At 48.0% G+C, this 21,627-nt stretch overlaps 1 protein-coding gene across 2 annotated transcripts; it reads right to left on the bottom strand.

The window, feature by feature from the left end:
* Positions 1 to 1,625: 1,625 nt before the first annotated feature.
* LOC149453313 (uncharacterized) lies at positions 1,626 to 15,531 on the bottom strand. 2 transcript variants are annotated; one of them, XM_089688241.1, is made up of 7 exons: positions 15,438 to 15,531; positions 11,028 to 11,215; positions 9,998 to 10,911; positions 9,731 to 9,880; positions 9,555 to 9,629; positions 5,918 to 6,053; positions 1,626 to 3,851 (listed from the first exon to the last, which is right to left on the bottom strand). In XM_089688241.1, exons 2-7 carry the CDS (start codon positions 11,059 to 11,061, stop codon positions 2,530 to 2,532), a joined length of 2,631 nt encoding a protein of 876 aa, XP_089544367.1. In that variant the 5' UTR covers positions 11,062 to 11,215; positions 15,438 to 15,531; the 3' UTR covers positions 1,626 to 2,529. The 2 variants fall into 2 exon arrangements, with proteins under 2 accessions (XP_089544367.1, XP_089544368.1); XM_089688242.1 differs by lacking the exon at positions 15,438 to 15,531 and having other exon boundaries at positions 11,028 to 12,417.
* Between the last annotated feature and the right edge of the window lie 6,096 nt (positions 15,532 to 21,627).

Raw genomic sequence — 21,627 nt, forward strand, 5'->3', positions numbered from 1 at the left:
ACCGATCAGCCACCAGTAAATATTCCAAACGACACCCTCCAGGCTGGTCTCTAGATAACCAACCCCCCCACGGTCACATTAAATCTAACTCTGAAATCATTCGATGTACAGTGAGGGCGCACGGATTCAAAGTCGGGTGAGACGCCGATTTCAGGTGCGATTTGAAAGAGATCTGGACACAGACGTCTATGCAAATATATGCACCAAAAGTAGTGCATGTATGCTGTAATTGGGGACAAGAGGGTGAAGCTTGGCATGCGATTTACATCCAGTGTGACCGGGGTGTAAGGGGATTTGGAGGAATAACAAAAAAAGGAAAGTTCGGGGAGGGGGGATGGGGGGGCTCAAAACACAAGATCAGAAGGACACTCGCTCTATGGGTCGTCGTATTCAAAGCCTTCCGAATCGCAGGGCGGGTCCAAATTCTGCACCAATCACTGTATTCATAAAGTATCATTTGATAATCACTAGGAGAACCTTCGCTCTTCTGAATCCAATGAATTGTATATTACATGTATTGTGTGATCAATTTAGTTTGACATCCCATTCACAGTACAATAACCCTGAGAAATGGCGGGAACTAGAGAAATCTAAACTAATCTCCAAGAAATGAAATCCATCCACATTACATTCTCTGACTGATCTCCTCCCACTATCCACACTACATTCTCTGACTGATCTCCTCCCACTATCCACACTACATTCTCTGACAGCTCTCCTCCCCCACCATCCACACTACATTCTCTGACAGCTCTCCTCCCCCACCATCCACACTACATTCTCTGACAGCTCTCCCCCCACCATCCACACTACATTCTATGACAGCTCTCCCCCCACCATCCACACTACATTTTCTGACAGCTCACCTCCTCCAACCATCCACACTACATTCTCTGACAGCTCTCCCCCCACCATCCACACTACATTCTATGACAGCTGTCCCCCCACCATCCACACTACATTTTCTGACAGCTCTCCTCCCACCATGCACACTACATTCTCTGACAGCTCTCCTCCCCCCACCATCCACACTACATTCTTTGACAGCTCTCCTCCCCCATCCACACTACATTCTCTGACAGCTCTCCTCCACCATCCACACTACATTCTCTGACAGCTCTCCTCCACCATCCACACTACATTCTCTGACAGCTCTCCTCCACCATCATCCACACTACATTCTCTGACAGCTCTCCACCCACCATCCACACTACATTCTCTGACAGCTCTCCTCCCCCCACCATCCACACTACATTCTCTGACAGCTCTTCTGCCCCCACCATCCACACTACATTCTCCGACAGCTCTCCTCCCCCATCCACACTACATTCTCTGACAGCTCTCCTCCCCCATCCACACTACATTCTCTGACAGCTCTCCTCCCCCCACCATCCACACTACATTCTCTGACAGCTCTCCTCCCCCCACCATCCACACTACATTCTCTGACAGCTCTTCTCCCCCCACCATCCACACTACATTCTCCGACAGCTCTCCTCCCCCCACCATCCACACTACATTCTTTGACAGCTCTTCTCCCCCCACCATCCACACTACATTCTCCGACAGCTCTCCTCCCCCCACCATCCACACTACATTCTTTGACAGCTCTTCTCCCCCCACCATCCACACTACATTCTCCGACAGCTCTCCTCCCCCATCCACACTACATTCTCTGACAGCTCTCCTCCCCCCACTATCCACACTACATTCTCTGACAGCTCTCTTCCACCATCCACACTACATTCTCTGACTGATCTCCTCCCTCCACCATCCACACTACATTCTCTGACTGATCTCCTCCCACAATCCACACTACATTCTCTGACAGCTCTCCTCCACGATCCACACTACATACTCTGACTGGTCTCCTCCACCATCCACACTACATTCTCTGACAGCTCTCCTCCCCCCACTATCCACACTACATTCTCTGACAGCTCTCCTCCACCATCCACACTACATTCTCTGACAGCTCTCCTCCACCATCCACACTACATTCTCTGACAGCTCTCCTCCACCATCCACACTACATTCTCTGACAGCTCTCCTCCCCCACCATCCACACTACATTCTCTGACAGCTCTCCTCCCCCACCATCCACACTACATTCTCTGACAGATCTCCTCCAGCACCATCCACACTACATTCTCTGACAGCTCTCCCCCCACCATCCACACTACATTCTATGACAGCTCTCCCCCCACCATCCACACTACATTTTCTGACAGCTCACCTCCTCCAACCATCCACACTACATTCTCTGACAGCTCTCCCCCCACCATCCACACTACATTCTATGACAGCTCTCCCCCCACCATCCACACTACATTTTCTGACAGCTCTCCTCCCACCATGCACACTACATTCTCTGACAGCTCTCCTCCCCCCACCATCCACACTACATTCTCTGACAGCTCTCCTCCCCCCACCATCCACACTACATTCTCTGACAGCTCTCCTCCCACCATCCACACTACATTCTCTGACAGCTCTCCTCCCACCATCCACACTACATTCTCTGGCAGTTCACCTTACACCATCCACACTGCACTTGGTTTTCAGGTGTTTAACAAGCTTATCTTTCTGATAGAAAGATTTCCCGCACTCTGAGCATGAATAGGGACGCTCACCCGTGTGAATTATCTGGTGTTGTTCAAGGTTTCCTTTTCTAGCGAAATATTTCCCACACTTGCAACATGAATAAGGATGTTCACCCGTGTGAACTTTTTGATGTTCAACAAGATTATCTTTCCTAAAGAAAGATTTCCCGCACTCTGAACATGAATACGGACGCTCACCTGTGTGAATTCTCTGATGTTTAACAAGGCATTCTTTATGATTGAAAGATTTCCCACACTCTGAACATGAAAAAGGACGCTCGCCCGTGTGAATTCTTTGATGTCTGACTAGGCCTCCTTTTTGAGTGAAAGATTTCCCGCACTCTGAACATGAAAAAGGACGCTTACCCATGTGAATTCTCTGATGTATAACAAGATCTCCCTTGTCAGTGAAAGATTTTCCGCACTCTGAACATGAATAAGAACGTTCAGCCATGTGAATTCTTTGATGTTTAAAAAGGTCTGCTTTGTTAGTGAAAGATTTCCCGCAGTCTGAACATGACAAAGGATGTTCACTCATGTGAAATCTTTGGTGTTGCACAAGGTTTCCTTTCTGAATGAAAGATTTCCCGCACTCTGAACATGAATAGGGACGCTCACCCGTGTGATATTTCTGGTGTAGCACAAGGTTTCCTTTCTGAGTGAAAGATTTCCCGCACTCTGAACATGAATAGGGACGCTCACCCGTGTGAATTCTCTGATGTCTGATGAGATTATCCTTCTTATAGAAAGATTTCCCGCACTCTGAACATGAATAGGGACGCTCACCCGTGTGATATTTGTGGTGTTGCAGAAGGTTTCCTTTTTGAGTGAAAGATTTCCCGCACTCTGCACATGAATAAGGACGCTTGTCTGTGTGAACTCTCTGGTGCTGAATAAAATTTTCTTTCCTACTGAAACATTTCCCGCACTCTGAACATGAGAATAGATTGTCCCCTCGGTGAGCTCCTTCATGGGGTGGGGAAGATTCCTTGGGATTAGATGGATCTGTTGATCTATCTGCAGTGTGAGATCCTAAATGGACATTTGCACTCCTAGTATGTGATTGGTCAGAAGATTCCCCCTGATCAGAGGGATCCATTGATGTCTCCAGACAGGAAGGTCTGTGATGGATATTGGGTGTATTTGGATTCACTCCTGGAGAATCCTGTGTGATGGAATTATCTTCTGACTTCCAATCAGCAGATAACAGAAGACGTCTCTCCAAGGAATTCCCTACATAACAGCCATCTGATGGAAAGAAATGGAAGAAATGTCAGAATTCACAAGTAACTGGAGATTTAGCTCCCAGTCAGTGGAATAAGTGGAAATGTCGATCTCACAGCTGGGCTCCTGTTCTCCCTCCAAAATCGATCAGAAAAGTGTTCACACCGAGGCCATATATGATCTGCAGATTCTTTCATATTAAATAGCTGCAACTAAGTCTTCATTGGCCAACATGCATTATTGGTTTTTTAATACATCAGATTGGCTGTATTTGTCTGGATTTTAAATGATAAAAAATTTGCAGATCATATATGGACTTCAACAAATAACAGCAGAGAGTAATGGAGATGGATCTTTCATATGGTGTCCAGTATCTCCTCCTCATTTGTTGGGAACATGACGTTATGTTGAGGAATGAAGATGGACCTTTCATATGGTGTCCAGTATCTCCTCATTTGTTGGGAACATGATGTTATATTGAGGAATGGAGATGGACCTTTCATATGGTGTCCAGTATCTCCTCCTCATTTGTTGGGAACGTGACGTTATATTGAGGAATGGAGATGGACCTTTCATATGGTGTCCAGTATCTCCTCCTCATTTGTTGGGAACGTGACGTTATATTGAGGAATGGAGATGGACCTTTCATATGGTGTCCAGTATCTCCTCATTTGTTAGGAACATGACGTTATATTAAGGAATAGAGATGGATCTTTCATATGGTGTCCAGTATCTCCTCGTCATTTGTTGGGAACATGACGTTATATTGAGGAATGGAGATGGACCTTTTTATATGGTGTCCAGTATCTCCTCATTTGTTGGGAACATGACGTTATATTGAGGAATGGAGATGGACATTTCATATGGTGTCCAGTATCTCATTTGTTAGGAACATGACGTTATATTAAGGAATGGAGATGGATCTTTCATATGGTGTCCAGTATCTCCTCGTCATTTGTTGGGAACATGACGTTATATTGAGGAATGGAGATGGACCTTTCATATGGTGTCCAGTATCTCATTTGTTAGGAACATGACGTTATATTAAGGAATGGAGATGGACCTTTCATATGGTGTCCAGTATCTCCTCCTCATTTGTTGGGAACATGACGTTATATTAAGGAATGGAGATAGACCTTTCATATGATGTCCAGTATCTCCTCCTCATTTGTTGAGAACATGACATTATAGTGAGGAATGGAGATGGACCTTCCATATGGTGTCCAGTATCTCATTTGTTAGGAACATGACGTTATATTAAGGAATGGAGATGGACCTTTCATATGGTGTCCAGTATCTCCTCCTCATTTGTTGGGAACATGATGTTATATTGAGGAATGGAGATGGACCTTTCATATGGTGTCCAGTATCTCCTCCTCATTTGTTGGGAACATGACGTTATATTGAGGAATGGAGATGGACCTTTCATACGGTGTCCAGTATCTCCTCATTTGTTAGGAATATGACATTATATTGAGGAATGGAGATGGACCTTTCATATGGTGTTCAGTATCTCCTCATTTGTTGGGAACATGACGTTATATTGAGGAATGGAGATGGACATTTCATATAGAGTGACAAAGCCAGCCTTGAGTCCTCAGCTCGCTCAGCAAGTTGGCCCTGGGGGACACACTCGCCCCCCCATCTTATTTTCACTAGTTAAGCTATTTTGTAGGGTAATGAGGGTGTCACTTGTTACAACTTTTTTTTTAGATTAGTTGCATCCCAGCAAGCAGCATCAAAAGCCTTGGAACCCATTGTACAGTTCAGTTCACATCTTTGCAGCACCCTCACAGATGAACTCCCCATACACAGACACACCACATGGTCCGGTCTCCTCCTACATATATCACATCAGAAGCAGGAAGTGACACGTGCGGAGGAGGGCTCCTCACAGCACCAAGTGTTGACCATTGGAACACCACACATTAACCCTTTATTAGGCAAACACATATTTAACCTTTTAGCACCTTCCTCCAGGATGATGTGAAGATCTGAGAATTATCTAACATTTTTCCTAAAACTACAATCGTTCTATTCAGAAGTAAAATGAGAGTGTGACCCGTTTCTTCCATAGTGCCTGTACTTACCTGTGTTGATAAGTAGAGACATTTCTTCCCGTTCACTTTTCATCCCAACCTCCTCCATGGATGGCTGATCCCCCCCCACATACGTCTCTTCTTCCTCCTCTTTAACCTCAGATCTTATATTAATCTGTTCTTCACCCTAAACCCCAAAATAATAGAAAACATCTGTTAAAGTCAACTCCAAGCAAATATAAAAGACACAAATGACAGCAGCTCTGCATTCCCTACTACATCAGTAAAATAGTATTTTATTAATAAATGTAAGCAGTGTGAGTACCTGAATGTGACCCGGTATCAGGCTCTTGCAGTATCTGTACATAGAACCTCAGATTGGGAGAGGGAGAAGCAGAACAAGGAGCCAATTGTCTGTGCTGCAGTTCTAACAAGGGACACGCTGAAAGGAGGAGAGAGCAGAGTGACAGACTGATGAGCTCATCAGCCTGCTGCTTATCCTTTCACTGTCCAGTCATAGGCTGGGAGAGGGGCAAGAGTGGTGTATTTAGATTTTGTGTGCACCCCCCGTCCCAATGAAAGAGCAAGAGTTCAATAAGTGTGTGTATGTATATAAGATATATATATCTATCTATCTATCTATATATATATATATATATATATATATATATATATATATAAAATTCTCTCTCTCTTTTCAAAAGAGCTTTATTGGCAGGACCAAATAACATGTTCCTCACCGATGAGACTCACAGCAAATGGTCCCCATCCTCTGGGACCCACTGGTCACATTGCAGCAGGAAATTGTCCTCATCCTCCAGGACCCCCTGGTCACGTTTTAGCTTTTAGCAGGAAGTTGTCCTCGTCCTCCAGGATCCCCTGGTCACATTGTAGGAGGAATGGTCCTCATTCTCCAGGATCCCCTCGTCACATTGTAGGAGGAAATGGTCCTCATTCTCCAGGACCCCCTTCTCACATTGTAGCAGAAAGTTGTCCTCATCCTCCAGGATCCCCTGGTCACATTATAGCAGGAAGTTGTCCTCATCCTCCAGGACCCCCTGGTCACATTGTAGCAGGAAATGGTCCTTATCCTCCAGGATCCCCTGGTCACATTGTAGCAGGAAGTTGTCCTCGTCCTGCAGGATCCCCTGGTCACATTGTAGCAGGAAGTTGTCCTCGTCCTGCAGGATCCCCTGATCACATTGTAGCAGGATGATTTCCTAATCCTCCAGGTCCCCCTGGTCACATTGTCACATTGTAGCAGGAAGTTTTCCTCATCCTCCAGGATCCCCTGGTCACATTGTAGCAGGATGTTTTCCTAATCCTCCAGGACCCCCTGGTCACATTGTAGCAGGAAGTTGTCCTCATCCTCCAGGATCCCGTGGTCATATTGTAGCAGGAAGTTGTCCTCATCCTCCAGGATCCCGTGGTCACATTGTAGCAGGAAGTTTTCCTCATCCTCCAAGACGGTGATTGACATCAGCGGCCGGGAATGGCGGCGCGAGTAGGGCGCGCACACCCCCTACCCAGAAATGCAAAATCAAGTATATATACGTGATTCTGCGCACAGTTGCCGCCCTGTAGCAGTATATCCGCTATACAGAGGTCCTTAAGCGGGTAATATATAGCAGTAGTTGGCTGTGGTCTGATAGGTGTGTTTGTGGAGTGACTGTAAAGGCATTGATGGGTGTGGGGATCATGTCTCTGATGGCATAGTCTACCACACTGCTGCCTACATGGGAGTGTAATGTGTATCTTCCCAGAGAGTCTCCCTTGGTGCGGCTTTTAAGGATGAAGAGCCGCTGACTCCATTTTTGTTGGGTATGTTGTCATAGCTGTTTCTTTGTATCTGTGACAACAACTTGCAGGGCCCAGTATGTACATGTCGCCTTCAGAACTTACATAGTCATTTTCCCTTCCTGTCCTAGTATTGAGGTCCCCAAGGATGAGCACTTGTCCTAGGGATTGGAAGTGGATGACCTCACTTTAGAAGATCTTATAGATATCTGGTCTGAAATATGGGGACTCTTGTGGGGCAATGTATGCTGCACACAGGTAGATGCCAGACTAAGAGGTGAGGATGGTCAGACTAGTATTCCTCCTGAACATCGTCCCCGTTTGGTGTTTCTGTCCTTCTGTGCGGGGACAGAGAATTCCCTACAGCCAGTAGGTGCTAGTGGTTCCTCCTGTGCGCCTTGTTTCCAGGACGATTTGTATGGCGGCCTCACGTAGTCTTTGGTTGGAATCTGGATCGTTTACTTTGGATCCGAAGGCTGAAGCATTCAGACCCTGCACATTCCAGCTACTGATTACGAATGATTTCATTTTGCAATTATATACCTTGAGATGAGTAAATTTCCTGGTACAAAACAGAATTATGAGTGGTTGTCGTTGGGTTTTTGCTTTTTGAGCTCAGTCACATTAGTTTATTGCATAATGTGTTGAGGAGGGTCCTTATCTCCTCCATTTCTCTGCTCTGTGGTGGTCTTGGTCTTCATCTTGATGCAGGTGGTTTCCACTGTTCTTGCCATATTCGTGGCCCTGTGGATTGGTTGACTGTATTGTTGTTTTGGATTAGTGGCGAGGCTTGGGGTTGTCTTGTAGTTGTAACTATGTTTGTCTGAGCATGGTTTGTGTCAGATCCAGGGTCGGACTAGGTCTTTGAATTCTCTTGCCATTCCCTCTCACTCTTCTCTCTCTCCCTTCCCCCCTCTCTTCCCCCCCCCCCCTTTCTCTCTCTCCCCCCCCTCTTTCTCTCACTCCCTCTCTTTCTCTCTCCCCCTTCCCCCCCCCCTTCTCTCTCTCCCCCTTTCTCTCTCTCCCCCCTTTCTCTCTCCTCCCCCTCTCCCCCCCTTTCTCTCTCTCCTCCCCCTCTCTCCCCCCCTTTCTCTCTCTCCTCCCCCTCTCCCCCCCCTTTCTCTCTCCCCCTTTTCTCTCTACCCCCCCTCTCTCTCTCCCCCCTCTTTACCTCCCTCTTTCCCTCTCTTTCTCTCCCCCTCTCTTTCTTTCCCCCTCTCTTCCTTCCTCCCCCCCCCCCTCTTCCTCTCTCCCTTTCTCCCTTCCTCTTTCTTCCCCCCCCTCCCTCTCTCCCCCCTCCCTCTCTCTCTTTTCTCTCTCTCTCTCTCTCTCCTTATTCCCCCCATTCCTCCTAGCAAATAACACCCCCCTTCCCCCCCAAATCCACATTACACTTCATAGAAAAAGTGGACATGAAAGAGCCAGGAGGAGGTGAGCTGTGTTATGTTCTCTGGGCTCTCTCTCGTCGTCCATGCAGCACAGGAAACAGAATCACTGAAAGATCATATAGGACTGCACACACACACACACACACACAGTATGATTACCACCCCCTACCTCCTCCAAGGGCTGCTCATCTCCAGACAGCAGGAAATGTGGATGGGTGGGTGTGTTTTCCTATATGGTCTGTCACTGGTCCTGTCTCATGTGCTGCATGGACAGCAGGAGAGAGAGAGAGAGAGAGAGAGACAAAAGAACACAACACAGCTCACCTTCTCCCAGCTCTTTCCTCTCTGCCACTTTTCCTCTTCCTGCTCCAGGCTTTCCCCTTGTCCTGGCTTTGGGTGCGGGCAGGGAAGGAGTTCAGCAGCCACTCAGGAACACAAGGGCACCCCCTTGATCTGGCCAGGTCTGTCTCTCCCTCCAGCAGCAGACGCCCAGTTCCACCTACCTGTTGACAGTGAGGGATGGTGTAATCTTCCTTTATGGAATCCTGGGAATACAGAGGACGGGGACATCTCTCACTCTAAACCCCAAAGATGATCAAAAACATTTATAAAATTGAGCAAGAGATAACATAGAATAAATATATTCTCATAGCTTAGAATACTTTTGAGTCTCACCTACCTGATGATGGTGAGGTATGGTGTGACCTTCCTGTGTGGAATCCCAGGAATACAGGGGGTCACCCTTCTCCATAGACTGCTGAGCTCCACTCACCAACATCTCATCTTCTTCCTCTTTAATCTCAATTTTGAGGTCTTTCAGTTCTGTGGCCTAAAACACCAAAAATGGTAGAATACATTGGTAAAAGGTAACAAGAGATTGCACAGAAGAATGTCTTCTTATAGATTACAAATCTTAGCAAGGTTCTACATGCTCAGTCCCACCTACCTGATGATGGTGAGGGACGGTGTGACCTTCCTGTGTGGAATCCCAGGAATACAGAGAACGGGGACATCTCTCTGGTGGGTTCCCATTACTGGATCCATCTACCTGATGATGGTGAGGGATGGTGTGACCTTCCTGTGTGGAATCCCGGGAATACAGAGAACGGGGACATCTCTCTGGTGGGTTCCCATTACTGGATCCATCTACCTGATGATGGTGAGGGATGGTGTGACCTTCCTGTATGGAATCCCGGGAATACAGAGGACGGGGACATTTCTCTGATGGGTTCCCATGACTGGATCCATCTACCTGATGATGGTGAGGGATGGTGTGATCTTCCTGTGTGGAATCCCGGGAATAAAGAGGACGGGGACATCTCTCTTGTGGGTTCCCATGACTGGATCCATCTACCTGATGATGGTGAGGGATGGTGTGACCTTTCTGTGTGGAATCCCAGGAATACAGAGGCCGGGGACATCTCTCTTGTGGGTTCCCATGACTGGATCCATCTACCTGATGATGGTGAGGGATGGTGTGACCTTCCTGTGTGGAATCCCAGTAATACAGAGGACGGGGACATCTCTCTGGTGGGTTCCCCTTACTGGATCCATCTACCTGATGATGGTGAGGGATGGGGGGACCTTCCTGTGTGGAATCCCAGGAATACAGAGGACGGAGACATCTCTCTGGTGGGTTCCCATGACTGGATCCATCTACCTGATGATGGTGAGGGATGGTGTGACCTTCCTGTGTGGAATCCTGGGAATACAGAGGACGGAGACATCTCTCTGGTGGGTTCCCATGACTGGATCCATCTACCTGATGATGGTGAGGAATGGTGTGAACTTCCTGTGTGGAATCCCGGGAATACAGAGGACGGGGACATCTCTCTGGTGGGTTCCCATGACTGGATCCATCTGTAGGAAACACACACACTGACTGAATCCATTGTTTCTATGTGTTTATCAGATGATGGGGGATCTAGGTGGACCCTCCGTACTGCTCTCTCCTTTCCAATAAAGTCTCCTCTTACCCGGTGATGTGAGGGGCGGCTGATTGTCCATCATGATGTCCTTGTAGAGATCCTCCTTGACTTTTTCTGGAGAATGTCCCAGAATTCTAGTCACCGCTCACCTCTCCTGTCAGCAGATCAATGATTATTGACTTCTAGGATCTTCTTGCAGTTGTTTCTCTTGGGTTTCAGGGAATGAAGTGACGACACTGTAACAGTTAAATGGTCATTTTTTTTGACTAAATAAGCTGAACTAGAATTCTATATTAATATCTTCTCAGTCATGTGACTCGGGTCCTCCTCCATCCTCATTGATGTGATCCATCCAAGACCCTGATCTCTGTAGACAGATAATATAGTGCCCTCTCTGGTCATCATAACGCATAGACAAGTAAAGATTCATTTGAAACCCTCCGCCCAAAAGTGAAGGAGATTTACAACAGTGTCTGCATTGTGTTAATAAATACCAAATATATCCAACATGGAAACCACGAGGGCCTGAAACACTAACAAACTATAAAAATGACATTACCCAAAACTGTAAATATGTACCAAGTCTAAACCTGCAGGGGGGTGTGAGCTTCAATCATTCTTTATTTTATATTTTATTTATGTTATTGATAAATTAGTGAGAAATTCTATTTATGGAGACATCCTACATCCACATACTGGAATATACGACTCTATACAGGTAATATTTCTGTATATAATATGCACTATATATGAGGAAAAGGACGGACGTCACGGTGACTATGGAGGAAGAGGACGGACGTCACGGTGACTATGGAGGAAGAGGACGGACGTCACGGTGACTATGGAGGAAGAGAACGGACATCACGGTGACTATGGAGGAAGAGGACCGACGTCACGGTGACTATGGAGGAAGAGGACCGACGTCACGGTGACTATGGAGGAAGAGGACCGACGTCACGGTGACTATGGAGGAAGAGGACCGACGTCACGGTGACTATGGAGGAAGAGGACCGACGTCACGGTGACTATGGAGGAAGAGGACCGACGTCACGGTGACTATGGAGGAAGAGGACCGACGTCAGGGTGACTATGGAGGAAGAGGACCGACGTCAGGGTGACTATGGAGGAAGAGGACCGACGTCAGGGTGACTATGGAGGAAGAGGACCGACGTCAGGGTGACTATGGAGGAAGAGGACCGACGTCAGGGTGACTATGGAGGAAGAGGACCGACGTCAGGGTGACTATGGAGGAAGAGGACCGACGTCAGGGTGACTATGGAGGAAGAGGACCGACGTCACGGTGACTATGGAGGAAGAGGACCGACGTCACGGTGACTATGGAGGAAGAGGACCGACGTCAGGGTGACTATGGAGGAAGAGGACCGACGTCGCGGTGACTATGGAGGAAGAGGACCGACGTCGCGGTGACTATGGAGGAAGAGGACGGACGTCGCGGTGGCTATGGAGGAAGAGGACGGACGTCGCGGTGACTATGGAGGAAGAGGACGGACGTCGCGGTAACTATGGAGGAAGAGGACGGACGTCGCGGTGACTATGGAGGAAGAGGACGGACGTCGCGGTGACTATGGAGGAAGAGGACGGACGTCGCGGTGACTATGGAGGAAGAGGACGGACGTCGCGGTGACTATGGAGGAAGAGGACGGACGTCGCGATGACTATGGAGGAAGAGGACGGACGTCGCGGTGTCTATGGAGGAAGAGGACGGACGTCGCGGTGACTATGGAGGAAGAGCACGGACGTCGCGGTGTCTATGGAGGAAGAGGACGGACGTCGCGGTGACTATGGAGGAAGAGGACCGACGTCGCGGTGTCTATGGAGGAAGAGGACCGACGTCGCGGTGACTATGGAGGAAGAGGACCGACGTCGCGGTGACTATGGAGGAAGAGGACCGACGTCGCGGTGACTATGGAGGAAGAGGACCGACGTTGCGGTGACTATGGAGGAAGAGGACGGACGTCGCGGTGACTATGGAGGAAGAGGACGGACGTCGCGGTGACTATGGAGGAAGAGGACGGACGTCGCGGTGTCTATGGAGGAAGAGGACGGACGTCGCGGTGACTATGGAGGAAGAGGACGGACGTCGCGGTGTCTATGGAGGAAGAGGACGGACGTCGCGGTGTCTATGGAGGAAGAGGACCGACGTCGCGGTGTCTATGGAGGAAGAGGACCGACGTCGCGGTGACTATGGAGGAAGAGGACCGACGTCGCGGTGTCTATGGAGGAAGAGGACCGACGTCGCGGTGACTATGGAGGAAGAGGACCGACGTCGCGGTGACTATGGAGGAAGAGGACCGACGTCGCGGTGACTATGGAGGAAGAGGACCGACGTCGCGGTGACTATGGAGGAAGAGGACCGACGTCGCGGTGTCTATGGAGGAAGAGGACCGACGTCGCGGTGACTATGGAGGAAGAGGACCGACGTCGCGGTGTCTATGGAGGAAGAGGACCGACGTCGCGGTGACTATGGAGGAAGAGGACCGACGTCGCGGTGACTATGGAGGAAGAGGACCGACGTCGCGGTGACTATGGAGGAAGAGGACCGACGTCGCGGTGACTATGGAGGAAGAGGACCGACGTCGCGGTGACTATGGAGGAAGAGGACCGACGTCGCGGTGACTATGGAGGAAGAGGACCGACGTCGCGGTGACTATGGAGGAAGAGGACCGACGTCGCGGTGACTATGGAGGAAGAGGACCGACGTCGCGGTGACTATGGAGGAAGAGGACCGACGTCGCGGTGACTATGGAGGAAGAGGACAGACGTCACAGTGACTATGGAGGAAGAGGATGGACATGACAATGGAGGAAAAGGACGGACATCACGGTAACTATGGAGGAAGAGGATGAACATCACGGTGACTATGGAGGAAGAGGACGGATATAACATTGACTATGGAGGAAGAGGACGGACATCACAGAGACTATTGAGGAAGAGGACGGACATCACAGTGACTATGGAAGAGGACAAACATCACGGTGACTATGGAGGAAGAGGACGAACATCACAGTTACTATTGAGGAAGAGGACGGACGTCACGGTGACTATGGAGGAAGAGGACGGACATCACGGTGACTATGGAGAAAGAGGACGAACATCACAGTGACTATGGAGAAAGAGGACGAACATCACGGTGACTATGGAGGAAGAGGACGGCCGTCGCGGTGACTATGGAGGAAGAGGACCGACGTCACGGTGACTATGGAGGAAGAGGACGGACGTCACGGTGACTATGGAGGAAGAGGACGGACGTCACGGTGACTATGGAGGAAGAGGACCGACGTCACGGTGACTATGGAGGAAGAGGACGGACACCACAATAACTATGGAGGAAGAGGACGAACATTACAGAGACTATTGAGGAAGAGGACGGGCGTCACAGTGACTATGTAGGAAGAGGACGGACGTCACAGTGACTATGGAGGAAGAGGACGGACGTCACAGTGACTATGGAGGAAGAGGACGGACGTCACAGTGACTATGGAGGAAGAGGACGGACGTCACAGTGACTATGGAGGAAGAGGACGGACGTCACAGTGACTATGGAGGAAGAGGACGGACGTCACAGTGACTATGGAGGAAGAGGACGGACATGACAATGGAGGAAAAGGACGGACATCACGGTAACTATGGAGGAAGAGGACGAACATCACGGTGACTATGGAGGAAGAGGACGGACATCACAGAGACTATTGAGGAAGAGGACGGACATCACAGTGACTATGGAAGAGGACAAACATCACGGTGACTATGGAGGAAGAGGACGAACATCACAGTTACTATTGAGGAAGAGGACGGACGTCACAGTGACTATGGAGGAAGAGGACGGACATCACGGTGACTATGGAGAAAGAGGACGAACATCACGGTGACTATGGAGGAAGAGGATGGACATCACAGTGACTATGGAGGAAGAGGATGAATGTCACTGTAACTATGGAGGAAGAGGACGGACGTCACAGTGACTACGGAGGAAGAGGATGGACATCATGATGACTATGGAGGAAGAGGACGGACATCACGATGACTATGTAGGAAGAGGACGGACATGACTGTGGAAGACAGACATCACAGTGACTACGGAGGAAGAGGGTGGACATCACAGTGACTACGGAGGAAGAGGACAGACATCACAGTGACTTTGTAGGAAGAGGATGAACATCATGGGTGTTATTGGGTGTAAATTTAAATTAATATCTTATTACCTATCCTGCCCTCAGCTAATAATAGAATCTTCTACTCTTCCAACCAGTCCATCCCCAAAAGTTACTACCTTTTGTACCACTAACCCCTCCCTCCTAGATTGTAAGCTCTGAGGAGCAGGGCCCTCCTATCCCTCTTGTATTGAACTGTATTGTTGCTGTATTGTCTCCCGTTATATTGTAAAGCGCTGAGCAAACTGTTATCATCATAAATCCTGTATAATAATAATAATATTACCTCCTCTGCTGCCACTTACAACGTTTTGTCTCCCAACTCACCGCCCACCCAGAACTTCCTGTTCAGACCTTTACATCACTTCCTGTCTGTCTATCACTTCCTGTCTGCGCCTGACACCACTTCCTCCCCATTGGTGGGATCACTTCCTGTGTCGGTACAATTAGGCTCTACCTGTCTTGGTGTTCTGCTCTATATGATAGGAATAGATCTCCACCTTGACAGTAATGTCATTAAAGGGGGAGTCCCTTCTATTATCAGCATGTGATTATTATAATATGACAGGCTCTGGATGGACGGTTGGATAAATGGTTCTATATTTAGGACGTATCCTATCTATAAACCAGAGGCTGTGGATGGACGGTTGGATAAATGGTTCTATATTTAGGACGTATCCGGTCTATAAACCAGAGGCTCCGGATGGACGGTTGGATAAATGGCTCTATATTTAGGACGTATCCGGTCTATAAACCAGAGGCTCCGGATGGACGGTTGGATAAATGGTTCTATATTTAGGACGTATCCGGTCTATAAACCAGAGGCTCCGGATGGACGGTTGGATAAATGGTTCTATATTTAGGACGTATCCGGTCGATAAAAAAAAGAGACTCTGGATGGACGGTTGGATAAATGGCTCTATATTTAGGACATATCCGGTCTATAAACCAGAGGCTGTGGATGGACAGTTCTCTGTACATTTCCGTGGTATATGTCAGAGCTATATAAATGTATAATAATGATAATAGTGTGTGACTGTGGTGAGGTCTAAGTGTGTCCCTTGTGGAATTCCTGATTCTGACCTTTGATTGGTTTCCATGGATAGAATGCCATCAGAGCCTCTGAGGAAGAGGAAACTGCTCCTTGAAACGCGTCAGCCACAAGAGGGTCCTCGCGAGATTGGGAGCTGATCCTGTGTATTGGTGCTTTGCACCCAATTATATTTTAACTTTGGATTTAATAAAGCTACCATCCTAGTTATTGTATTAGACTGGTGTGCCCCCCTTTTTTCCCTTTTCTTTATAGCTAAAAGGAAAATCATATCGGCGTTGTAGCAATCGTGCACACCGAGATGGACGCAGTCATCCATCTTGTTAAGAATCTTCCATTTTGTACTATCTCTCACTCCCAAATCAGCTTTTTTCATCCCCCTTCCCTCTCTGTTGAGTGACATGTGGTCTGTCTGATGTAGATCACAGGCAGCAAACTCACTGAGAGGGCGTTATTGTTATAAATTCCAAAGCTGAGATGGTGCCTAGATGCCTGTTAGCTCGCAATCTGGGATATCGTAAGACCATAAACTAAGTCCTTCCCTGAGCTTAAAGACATTCCAGGTAGTTGTAAAAACAGACTTACATTTAAAAACTCACTTTTCCATATAATTTTATATCTTCAAATAGGACATAATTACATAAACGTGGAGCCCATATTCGGACAGCTCACTTGAAGACCAGTCTCCTGGTATATTACACCCCCTATCTGACATATACAGGAGAGCAGAAAATTATATCTCCTGAACCATTCAAGTGGATATTTCATATCTAACCATTCAGCAGATGCGTCTGCATATTAATCTACTAGTGGCAAGGCTGCTAAATGCACCGAGAATAAGTTCTGAACCATAATATAAGCTAGGAGAGTTTTTGGTCATAGCTTAGGTCTCCACCTACAACTCACTCCCTAAATGAGGCAATTAGTTTACTGCTCCAGGGAGACACCCTGTGGAGTTGCTAGAAAAAGCTAAGTTAGGCTGAGTTGAGCTGTGTAAGAGTTGAAGAATCTCCCTTTTTAACATTGGAACTAACAGTGGGAGATAAGAAATCCTTTTGGCTCATGAAACCTGATCTGCTTAAATCAGGACGTTTGGCAAGTACTTTAACCCTCTAAACTTCTGTTATCTCTTTGCTGTGCTATTGTTTTCTGTATATTTATATATATTGGCTACATCTTTTCTGTAAATATTTTTATTGCACCCTTTTGACCTTTTAGTAATAAATCTTACTTTCTGAAAGTGTTGAACTGTTTCTAAAGCTCTTTAATGTGAACTAAGAATCCCTGCCTCTGAAAAACGCTACTGTGTGTGTGTTTTAAACTTCGATATATCTCTGCCTGCGGTGAGACTGTGTATACAGACGATTATTCAAACATCATAGTGTTATTGCTGATATTGCCGAGTTTCCTCTTTCTCTGTACAAAAAGGTGGTGGTGGCAGTGTGAAGGGTTAATTGCGTAATTAACCTAACCCAGTAGCAATCGCTCTCAGGATGCAGGTACATATATTGTGGTCCATTATCTGGAAAATTTTTGTGCAGGGTGCAGCTGGGCGTGGCATTGTCACGCACGTGACAGCGCTGTTTTAGATCGGCTAGTCCTTCGGACACGAGTTTGGTGAGAAGGGCTGGGGTCTGACGCCGCAATCATCACAGGCGTCACATTTTTATATCCCTCTATATGTATATGTAGTATCCGCTGGCGTCACAGTGACTATGGAGGAAGAGGACAGACATGACAGGGGTTCCGGTTTTCTTTCTACTTCTGCTCAACTAGAAAGTTTCTGACTATATGTGACACCGCTTCCTGCCTGTGTGTGGCACCGCTTCCTGCCTGTGTGTGGCACCACTTCCTGCCTGTGTGTGACACCACTTCCTGCCTGTGTATGACACCACTTCCTGCCTGTGTGTGGCACCACCTCCTGCCTGTGTGACACCACTTCCTGTCTTCCACCTAGTAGAGGAGTAATGACCAGCTATTGGACAGTGTGAGTTCTGTGGCCTCCAATATAGAGAATCTCCAATGCTGCTCAGAGCAAACCATTCCCCTACTAGTAATCGCTGTGTATGTGGGTGCAGGGACTCTGTTTATGTGGGTGCTATGGGGTGTGGGGGTAGGGACTCTGTATATGTGGGTGCTATGGGGTGTGGGGGTAGGGACTCTGTATATGTGGGTGCTATGGAGTGTGAGGGTAGGGGCTCTGTATATGTGGGTGCTATGGGGTGTGGGGGTAAGGACTCTGTATATGTGGGGGGTAGGGATTCTGTATATATGGGTGCTATGGGGTGTGGGGGTAAGGACTCTGTATATGTGGGTGCTATGGTGTGTGGGGGTAGGGACTCTGTATATGTGGGAGCTTTGGGGGGTGTGGGGACTTTGTATATGTGGGTGCTTTGGGGGGTGTGAGGGTAGGGTCTTTGTATATGTGGGTGCTTTGGGGGGTGTGAGGGTAGGGACTTTGTATATGTGGGTGCTTTGGGGGGTGTGGGGGTAGGGACTCTGTGTATGTGGGTGCTATGAGGTGTGGGTGTAGGGACTCTCTATGTGGGTGTTTTGGGGTGTGGGGGTAGGGACTCTGTATATGTGGGTGCTATGGAGAGTGGGGGTAGGAACTCTATGTATGTGAATGCTATGGGGTGTGGGGTTAAGGACTCTGTATATGTGGGTGCTATGGTGTGTGGGGGTAGGGACTCTGTATATGTGGGAGCTTTGGGTGGTGTGGGGGTAGGGACTTTGTATATGTGGGTGCGGGGGTAGGGTCTTTGTATATGTGGGTGCTTTGGGGGGTGTGAGGGTATGGACTTTGTATATGTGGGTGCTTTGGGGGGTAGGGACTCTGTGTATGTGGGTGCTATGAGGTGTGGGTGTAGGGACTCTCTATGTGGGTGTTTTGGGGTGTGGGGGTAGGGACTCTGTATATGTGGGTGCTATGGAGAGTGGGGGTAGGAACTCTATGTATGTGGGTGCTATGGGGTGTGGGGTTAAGGACTCTGTGTATGTGGGTGCTATGGTGGAGTCGGGGTAGGGACTCTGTATATGTGGGTGCTGTGGGGAGTGGGGGTAGGAACTCTGGGTATGTGGGTGCTATGGGGTGTGGGGGTAAGGACTCTGTGTATGTGGGTGCTATGGGGTGTGGGGGTAAGGACTCTGTGTATGTGGGTGCTATGGGGTGTGGGGGTAAGGACTATGTGTATGTGGGTGCTATGGGGTGTGGGGGTAAGGACTATGTGTATGTGGGTGCTATGGGATGTGGGAGTAGGGACTATGTGTATGTGGGAGTAGGGACTCTGTGTATGTGGGTGCTATGGGGTGTGGGGGTAGGGACTCTGTGTATGTGGGTACTATGGGGAGTGGGGGTAGGGACTTTGTGTATGTGGGTGCTGTGGGGAGTGGGGGTAGGAACTCTATGTATGTGGGTGCTATGGGGTGTGGGGGTAAGGACTGTGTATGTGGGTGCTATGGGGTGTGGGGGTAGGGACTCTGTGTATGTGGGTGCTATGGGGTGTGGGGGTAGGGACTCTGTGTATGTGGGTACTATGGGGAGTGGGGGTAGGGACTTTGTGTATGTGGGTGCTGTGGGGAGTGGGGGTAGGAACTCTATGTATGTGGGTGGTATGGGGTGTGGGGGTAAGGACTGTGTATGTGGGTGCTATAGGGTGTGGGGGTAGGGACTCTGTGTATGTGGGTGCTATGGGGTGTGGGGGTAGGGACTCTGTGTATGTGGGTACTATGGGGAGTGGGGGTAGGGACTTTGTGTATGTGGGTGCTGTGGGGAGTGGGGGTAGGAACTCTATGTATGTGGGTGCTATGGGGTGTGGGGGTAAGGACTGTGTATGTGGGTGCTATGGGGTGTGGGAGTAGGGACTCTGTGTATGTGGGTGCTATGGGGTGTGGGGGTAGGGACTCTGTGTATGTGGGTACTATGGGGAGTGGGGGTAGGGACTTTGTGTATGTGGGTGCTGTGGGGAGTGGGGGTAGGAACTCTATGTATGTGGGTGGTATGGGGTGTGGGGGTAAGGACTGTGTATGTGGGTGCTATGGGGTGTGGGGGTAAGGACTCTGTGTATGTGGGTGCTATGGGGTATACCTTTAACCACTTAACATCGCACCGCCGGAGGATGGCTCTTCTGCTGTGAAATGTCAAGGCACAAACCTATCTACAGTCCCCGATAAGCAGTTGCTCGCCAGCACCTGCAGATCTTTGGTCAGGGAGGAAGAACAGGGCTGTGTCTATATATAGTTCTGTTGTGACGGGAAAGTCATGGATCGTGTGTCACTGCAGAGCTGGGAACTTGATCCATTACATCCCCTAGTAATAGCACCACCTGGCGCAAATGAATATACAATTATTGGGATTTTTTTTTTTTACCAAAAATATGTAGCCGAATACATTTTGGCCTAAGTTTATAAAGAAATTATATTTTTTTATTTTTTTTTTATTGGATGTATTCCATAGCGGGAAAAAAAAATTTTTTTCTTAGTTTTTTTTTTTTCAAAATATATTTTTTGTTTACAATCACAAAAATAAAAACCACAGAGGCGATCAAATATCACCAAAAGAAAGCTCAATTTGTGGGAAAATAAGGACATAAATTTCATTTGGGTGCAGCATTGCATGACCGCACAATTGTTAGGGAAAGTAACGCAGTGCAGTAACGCCAAAAAAAATGGCATGGTCAGGAAGGGGGGGGGGAATGTTCTGGAGAGCAAGTGGTTAATGAAGAGTTAGCACTTCTGCCTGGCAGTACTCGGGTTGTCGGTTCAAATCCCAACCACGGCACCACCTGCCTGGAATTAGCATGTTCTGCCTTTGTGGGTTTCCTCCCACACTCCAAAGACATGCTGGGAGGTTAATTGACTTCTGTCTAAATTGGCCCTAGTATGTGTATGTATGAATGTGAGTTAGGGACCTTAGATTGTACGCTCCTCGGGGGCGGGGACTGATGTGAATGTACAATATATATATATATATATATGTAATTTGACGATGCTATACAAGTACCTGTAATAAATGAAAATTAAAAAATGTATTTATTTGTTTGTGGGTAAAACACAATGTTAGGCTTTTCTTTTTATTCAGCAGGGGAGCCAGTGAAGGAAGCATTAGTAAAATCCTCTACTTTTTTTTTTTTAAGCATTGGTCCATATCCCTCAGGCCACTTCCCAGCTCCTCCGTGTTTGACAGGGGTTCTGCATTCTCCTAAAACAGAAAGAAAACTCCTCCTACAAATTTTAACCAGTGCTCCGCTGGACACTGGTAGAAGTCACAAGACTATATACTGTATGCTATATACTGCTGATGGGAAAAGGTATTTAGCAGTTTATATTTACTAAAATAATTGCATTTCCATGTTCTATGTACTGTGGGAGAGCAGATATAGTGAATGAGGGGTCCGGGAAGAGCGGATATAGTGAATGCGGGGTC

This window comes from Staurois parvus, unplaced genomic scaffold, assembly GCF_062004578.1.
Source record: "Staurois parvus isolate SC_StPar_1 unplaced genomic scaffold, SC_StPar_1.0 ptg000449l, whole genome shotgun sequence".
Taxonomy (NCBI): Eukaryota; Metazoa; Chordata; class Amphibia; order Anura; family Ranidae; genus Staurois; species Staurois parvus.

What these genes read in the sequence shown, in the direction of transcription:
- LOC149453313 (XM_089688241.1), bottom strand. Translation starts at nt 11,061, where the DNA reads ATGATGGACAATCAGCCGCCCCTCACATCACCGG. An exon ending in GCCGCCCCTCACATCACCGG is followed by an intron (nt 10,912 to 11,027) that starts GTAAGAGGAGAC and finishes TGTTTCCTACAG; the next exon opens with ATGGATCCAGTCATGGGAAC. An exon ending in GTCTCTACTTATCAACACAG is followed by an intron (nt 3,852 to 5,917) that starts GTAAGTACAGGC and finishes TCTTTCCATCAG; the next exon opens with ATGGCTGTTATGTAGGGAAT.